Source organism: Myiozetetes cayanensis, unplaced genomic scaffold (genome assembly GCF_022539395.1).
Source record: "Myiozetetes cayanensis isolate MyiCay16 unplaced genomic scaffold, myiCay2020 scf426, whole genome shotgun sequence".
In the NCBI taxonomy this organism is placed as follows: Eukaryota; Metazoa; Chordata; class Aves; order Passeriformes; family Tyrannidae; genus Myiozetetes; species Myiozetetes cayanensis.
The window spans coordinates 540-8063 of record NW_026087661.1 but is presented as its reverse complement, the minus strand read 5'-3'; the positions used below and the strand labels follow the sequence as shown (position 1 = coordinate 8063).

The following is a 7524-nucleotide window of genomic DNA, read 5'->3' as shown; positions in this document are numbered from 1 at the left end:
AACCACCTGTAACACACAGATAATACAGAAATGCCAAAAATTGTTTCTCAATTGTTTCTGCCTGTCAAAAACTTCCTACCAAACATTCTCTGTCAGCTCTCTGCCAGAAGTTCTCACCAGGACTTCCTACAGCACTTTTCCTGCCAAAAGAACCTGCCATTGTTTATGGTTATCATATTTCTTCCAACATCTGAACTGGCTACGTGCCAAGAAACCACGTTCAACCTCCTTTGAACACTATAAAAGCTGAGGACGAATTTTGGAAAATCAGGGAGAAGAAAGGGACAAGAACTGGTGACTGTAGCCGAGAATCTCTGCCCACATCCCCTCACCTTTTCTCCGCCACCGCGTGCTGCCTGCCTGCCACCAGAGACTGGAACTGTGCCGGCCTGGAGAGAGCTGAGACCACCGTGCCACATGTGGGAGTTCTACCTTATCCTTCTACCCTGACCATATTTCTGAGGGCCCAAAGCTTCGGCTGAGCTGAGATCCTGCATGGCCTGGGACAGGGGTGTGAGTGGTGAAACCACACATGGTGCATTGCAGAGAACTAAAGCTGTCAGACCCCCTGCAGCTACAGAGACAACATCCAAAAGCTGCAGAGACAGAAAAAAAAAGGGGCAGAAACTGCTACTCACCCACACACACAGACCAGCTCAGGGGAAAGGTGGCATGGTGGTATCTTCTCTCTGCTTTCAGACGTAATCGTAAGAGTTTTCCAACGTTTTCTTATTTTTTCCTCGTTCTTTTTGCACCTCTTAGCAATTAATAAAATCAAGTTTTGGTATCAACAGAAAACTTGTGTGAGGTTTAATTTTGCTCAAGGGAATATTCGAATCTGAAGCTCCATCTGCAATATTAAGGCAGACTATAACGAGGGACCATGGAAAAGTGGGAGGAACAGGGAGAAAGGTGGAAAAGGGGGGTGGTCTGGTGGATCCGGCGGTCCCATGGGGGTCTTTGGGTACAAGGAGGCTGGAAAAGGGGGTGGCCCCCCTGAGCTCCCAACTGACTGTGGGGTGCTGGGGCTGCTGGATCCAATCTTAGCCTTGGGTTATGCCAACAGGTTCAGTTTAGAGGAATTACAGAGGTGGGACTGAACCACTTTTGTCCCCCAGGGTTTTAATGATGACAAGTCCAATCTATTGATAGAAATGAATTATTTAGGGTAACAAATGATCAGACAAAAGATCTTCATCAGAATTATTCACTGCACAATAGAAACACTAAAACTACCAGTAGAACAGGATAAGATAGGACAGTGTTCTACACTAAAGTAATTGTGGAAGCAATTCTACTCAAGCTGGCATAAAACCAGAAATTATTAATTAAAAATGGATGGAACTCCCCCAGACCAACACTTGTGGGGAGATCTCTGCTCTCAACCTCCAGCAGTGACCCTGGGGGTCCCAGTCAAGGCAGGAATCTCCACACATCCCCCAGGAAAGGTTCTACTGGTACAACCTGCCCCTGGCAAAGGGGACCGGTCCTTTCTGCTGGAAATGGATGGACTGACAGTCACTGGACTCCAGGGGTTGCCTCACCATCAGGGGGGTCATTCGGGGTGGGAGCAGCGGCCGAAGCTCTTCCCGCAGTTGGGGCATTCATAGGGCTTCCCTTACTGGTGGGTCCGTTGGTGGGAGGTCAAGTGGGAGCTTTGGCTGAAGCTCTTCCCACACTCCCCACACTTGTAGGGCCTCTCCCCGGTGTGGATGCGCCGGTGGGTGACGAGGTGGGAGTTCTGCTTGAAGCCCTTCCCGCAGTCGGTGCAGCGGAAGGGCCTCTCATCTGTGTGTATCCGCTCATGCCTGAGGAGAGTTGAGCTGGTCTTAAACTTCTTCCCACATTCCCCACATGTGTAGGGCCTTTCCTTAGTGTGGAAATGCTGGTGTTGAGTCAGGGCACATTTATGCTTGAAGCTCTTCCCACATTCCCTACACGTGTAGGGCCGTTCCTCGGAGTGGATGCGCTGGTGGCTGTGGAGGTTGGAGCTCTTGGAGAAGCGCTTCCCACATTCTCTACACACGTAGGGCCGTTCCCCAGTGTGGATGTGCTGGTGGCTGAGGAGAATGGACCTCTTCCTGAAGCTCTTCCCACATTCCCTACACGTGTAGGGTCGTTCCCCAGTGTGGATGTGCTTGTGGTGGATGAGGGTGGAGTTCTGAGTGAAGCTCTTCCCACATTCCCCACACGTGTAGGGTCGTTCCCCAGTGTGGATGTGCAGGTGGCTGAGGAGCTGGGTGCTCACCCTGAAGCTCTTCCCACATTCCAAGCACCTGAAGGGCTTCTCCCTGCTGGGAGGCTGCTCAGGGACCACCAGCTCGGAGCTCCGGCTCAAGCTCCGGCTGCCTTCCCGGCACAGGACGGGTCTTTCCTCCTCAGAGCTCCCTGGGCTGGCTTTGCAGCCCCTCCTCTGGGGGCATCTCCAGGCCTTTTCCTCCCCGCTGCCTTCCTGCGCCGGGGAGCCCTTCAAAACGGCCTCTCCCACCAGGCTCTGCCGGGGGGATTTGTCCTCCGTGCTCTCCGTCCTCAGCTCGGGGCCTGGGGCAGGAAGGAAGAACAGGCAGGGGATTTGCCTCCAGCCCAGAGGGAAGGTCAAGCACATCCCCCCCAAATTTGGTCCCCACATGCACCACAAGACAGGGCCAAAGGGGCACTGACTTCCTCCTCACCTGCCTGGGGGCTCGCGGCATTTCCTCATCCTCGCAGCCTCCTCCATCTGCCCAAGCTTTGGGAACGACAAATCGTGGTGGGGGGAAACAAGGGCTGAGTGCATTGGCTTGGGGGTTCCTCCTGCCCAAGTCCATCTCTAGAACTCACCAGGCATCCTGGGACCATAAAAACCTCCAAAACACCAAGATTCAGCCCAAATAACCCCAGCCAGGAGCTTCTTCTCTCTGGTCTCTCCACTTTGGGATTCTGGAGGTCCCCCCTGTTCGGGTTGCTGGGAGTCCCGTGTGTATTTGGGGTCTCCCCTCTACAGGGTTCCTGCCCTCTCCAGGCTGTTGGTGCTCCCAGGAACCCAAGGCTCCCCCATCTCTCAACTTCAGGGTTCTGGGGGACCTCTAAAACACCAAGATTCAGCCCAGAAAAAACCCAAACCACCAAGATTTAGGCAAAACACCTCAGAAATAGCAAGAAGACACGCGCCCCCAAAATTGCAAAAAGTTGAGATTCAGCTGAAATAGACTCCAAATTATGAAGATGAGCCCAAAAATTTCTCTTCCAGGAGTTCCCCCTCTCTGGTCTGCCCCCTCTGGGGTTCAGAGTTTCTCCACTGTCTGGGATGTTGGGGGTCCCACTTAGGGATGTTGGGAGTGCTGGTGGTCCCAAGGGTCCCTTCTCGTCTGACTCTCACCTTTGGGGTGCCGCCTTCCCAGACATTCCCCCTTGAAAGGAGAGCAAGGCCTAAAGAATTACCTGAAATATCTTGCTCAGCTGAGAAAAGCCCCCCCATACCTGCTTTGCCTAAATTGCTAAAGAAAAATTTGTTCTGTTCCGTTCCTTGGGCCTTATAATCTAAAGAAGGTTAGAAACATTATCCAATGGGTCTGCAGGCCAGAAATTAAGGTAAAGTCAGCCAAGGATAGACATTTGAATAGGAGAAATAGGCCTAAAGCCAAGGCTCTCTCCAAGCTTCAGTGACTGGGGCAAAGACAATCGAAAGTTAGAGGGGTCACACTGAGGAAGACTGCAGAGACCCCAGCCCCGATGATGAAGAAAGGGGGATGAACCCCCAGAACTGAGGGAGGTCACTGGGAAACACTGGGTGGTCACTGGGGGGTTTACTGGACCATACTGAGAGCCACTGGGAGGTCACTGGGCTATACTGGGGGCACTGGGATCCCCTTACCCACATGTGGTTCATCTCCCTCACAAGACTTTGGGTGGTACTGCTAGGACTCCTCCCCTGAGGGCTTGGAGACCCCTTGAACCCCACTGCTGGGCTTTAGGGGACCACCCGGGATCCCCTCCCTGTGGCGTCTCTGTGCGCTGAGTGTTGGGGGTCTCTGGGGTTCGGGGGGGGCTTCAGGACCCGCTTTTCCTGCAGTCAGTCCGCCCAGCCGGCAGGGGGCGCTGCGGCACCAGCGGCAATGGCGGCGCCGCGCTGGCCTAATGGGAGTTGTAGTTTGCTCATGGGGACTCCACCGCCGCCTGCGCAGTGCAGCCATGGCGTTTAAATCTCTCTCCTGAGGGGGTTCCATGGCCCCAGCCCTTTCAGGGACCCCCTAAACCCCTTCAGGCACCTTCACCCTCCCCTCTGAGCGCCCTCAGGACACCAAATCCCCTCCACGACCCCCCGACAGCCCCTCACGGACCTCAAACCCTCCTCGGGAACCCCCGAGCCCCTCCTCTCCACTCTGCCGAGCCCTCCAGCCTTCCCGCCCACAGCCGCGCTCCCCGCAGCCCCCGAGCGCATCCCCAGCCCCGCCGCAGCCCCCGCCAGCTCTCACAGAGTCGGAGCAGATCCCGCTGCCGCCGCCATCGCTTTCCCGGCAGCCACCGCGGGGCTGTGCGCGCGCACCGCCGGCAGAGACCTCGCCCCCTTTTCCGCGCGGGGCACGCCGGGAGTTGTAGTTGCAGCGGCTCAAAGCTCCAAACTCCCCCAGACTCTATTCCCCACGGGCGTTCCTGGGGCAGAGCGGGGCAGAACCGGGGCGGGGACGGGACGGGCATTAGGTGGAAATCATTATAAAAACTGTAACCCCTGCGTTGGAAGGGATGGGTGTGGGTTTGTATTCCTGGAGCCTGGAGGCTCATGGAAACCTTTGCTGCTTGTCTGACCTCCTACCCAGTTGGGCCTGAAGTCTTTTTCCTCTGCAACCTTTTAGGGAACAACGTTTATGGGGTTTTTGAAGACGTGACCTTTATGAGGAGAGCCTTTTATGAGGTGTATGAGCTTTCTGAGGACAGAACCATTATGACCTGCATGGGCTTTATACAGAGAGATCTTTTATGATGACAGCTCTATCATGAGGTGTATGGGCTTTATGAGGACAGAGCTTTTATGACATTTATGGTGTTTATGAAGGCAGAGCCTTTATGATGTTTGCCCCTCTGAGGTGCACAGGTTTTACGAGGACAGAGCCTTTATGAGGTTTATGGCATTTATGAGAACATCTCCTTTATGATGACAGCCCCGTGAAGAGGTTTATGGGCCTTATAAGGACAGGGGCCTTATGAGGCCTGCACTGTTGTGAGGTGTGTGAGGGTTATGAGGACAGTCCCTTTATGAGGCTGCACCATTCTTGGGTGGATGGGTTCTATGAGCAGAGAGACCTTCTGAGGCTGCCGCATTGTAAGAGGGATGGGGTTTATGAGGAGAGAGACTTTGTGAGGAGAACCTCTTGTGAGGTTTATGGGCTTATGAGGACAGCACCATTATGACAGGTAAGGGTGTTATGAAGACAGAGCTTTTATGCTGAGAGCTCTTTTATGAGGTGTTTGGGCTCTATGAGGCCTGCACTGTTATGAGGCTTAAGCTGGAGCTCCAACATGATCCAACACCAGCACATCCACACTGGGGCACGACCGTCCTCTTCCCCACCAGGCCTGTGGGATTTTATTCATGCAGTGTCAAAGATGCCCAAAAACGATATTCTCCCTGGGAAAAGGGCTTATTTATGGGAAGCAGAAAAAATTGTCCCTCATCAGTGTCTGATTTTAAGGGGACCTTTTCAGGCCATCAGCCTGTTCTGACAGGAACCCCACCCCCTGAGGGGGTGGCCCAGCCAGCTCCTGTTGGGAAATGGAAGGCTCAAATTGAACATTATTGCACCATCTTTCAGGGAAGAGAAGGAGCTCACAAAAATCCTCCCTGGCAAGATGAGGTGACTGTAAATAGCACAACTGATTCTCCCCCTTCTGTGGTTCAAGGGGCACCCCCACACTCAGAGCAATTGCAGGATGGGGGGTTTCCTGATGCCTCAGCTGAGCGGGAAGGGGCAGTTTGGAAATATCGTGCTGTGGTTTTACAGGGACATCCAGGAGACAAAACAGTCCCCGAGGAGAAGGCAGGGCACAGGCAGGAGAATCAGGAGCAGTTTGGAGGGGATTTAACCAGGAAGCTGAACCCTCTGACTCTGTATATGTTTACAGGGATTCTTTTGCTGTGTTCAAAGGGGGCACTGAGGCCTGAGGGTGATCAAAACCCCTCTCCCCTTCCTGGCCAGCCTGTATTGGTGGCGCTGCCTTCTGTAGGAGCTGTACCAATGGTCCTCCCTTGGAAAGGGACACCTGGAAAGAAAAAGACACTCATGGCAAAGAACACAAAATAAACTCTTGGGGGATTGTTCCTACATTTTAATGTTGGCCCTAAAGGGGCTGGACAGACCTTTTTCTGTTCTTTTACAGGTAGCTGTCCAACGGAGAAAAGGATTCACAACTGGGATTGAAAACCTCAAGTTCGGACTCTGGTTCAGTTCACTGGTAACTGTGGTTATCATCTGTTAGTTCTGTTTGTGTGGTTATTTACCCTGTCCATGTGCTCAGCAGAACAGACTGTTAGAAGTGAAAATTAAAGGAACCTCTCCTGGGAACTGGTCACAGGGTTTGTGAAAATATGGAATCAAAAGTAAATGTAACCATCTTACCTCAAACTGAATCCCCTCACTCATCTATTGGATCAAACAAAGGTGAATTTAAACCTGGAATGAGAACCTTTAGGAATATAATGCCAGACAACCCTGACTTATTTGCTCATGGGATCCCCTCTTTGACCCATCACACACACCAGATGTACACAAAAGTATACAGAGGACATGAGGACCTGCCTGTCAGGGGGTGTTTGTCAGGGACAGGAGCAGGAATTTTGGGGCAGAAACAGGGATTAGGTATTGACATGGGCTGCCCAGGCAGGTGGTGGAGTCACTGTCCATGGAGGTGTTTAAGGAAAGACTGGACATGGCACTCAGTGCCGTGGTCTGCTTGACGTGCCGGGGATGGGTCGTAGGCTGGACGCCGGTTGACCTCAGAAGTCTCTGCCAACCTCATGGATTCTGGGCTTCTGTGCCATCCCAGCCTTTGGGACAGCGTGCTGGTGGCTCAGAGGCTCCGTCCTTGCCTTGCCTTGCCCATCTCCTGGGTGCCAGGCAAGGGCCTTGTGCCATCCCAGCCTTTGTGGAACAGCGCGGGGGCTGAAAACTGTCAGCGCTCCGTCCCCGTGCACAGAGCCCGGGCAGAACTTGGCTGTCAGGAATGGCACAGACTGTGCAGAGGGGTCAGCTCGTCCCACAGCAGCACAATGCCCAACCAGAGCATCTCCTGGCTCCTCAGGCTCTCTGTGCTCCTGCTCTTGCCTGGCAGACTCGAGCCTTGCAGCCGTCCCACAGGTGCCATTTCTGATAACCAGGGTTTTCCTTAGATGGTGCCTTGATAAAAGTCAGGAGTGGCTTTAGAGAGGGCAAGGAGGGGGGTCAGACCGGTGGGATGGTGCCAGCGGGCCGTGAGCCCAAAGTCGGCAAGTCCTGAGGCCAACAGGGTGTCAGGAGAGGACTGGGAGCCCCCAGGGAGGAGGAAAGCTGG

General features: G+C 53.7%; 1 protein-coding gene across 1 annotated transcript; it reads right to left on the bottom strand.

Moving 5' to 3' along the window:
• Positions 1–1482: 1482 nt before the first annotated feature.
• LOC126648020 (zinc finger protein 239-like) lies at positions 1483–2548 on the bottom strand (the record flags this gene model as incomplete). Its single annotated transcript, XM_050330669.1, has 1 exon — positions 1483–2548. A coding segment is annotated over one exon (930 nt), but the record flags the coding sequence as incomplete, so codon positions are not given.
• Positions 2549–7524: the final 4976 nt, after the last annotated feature.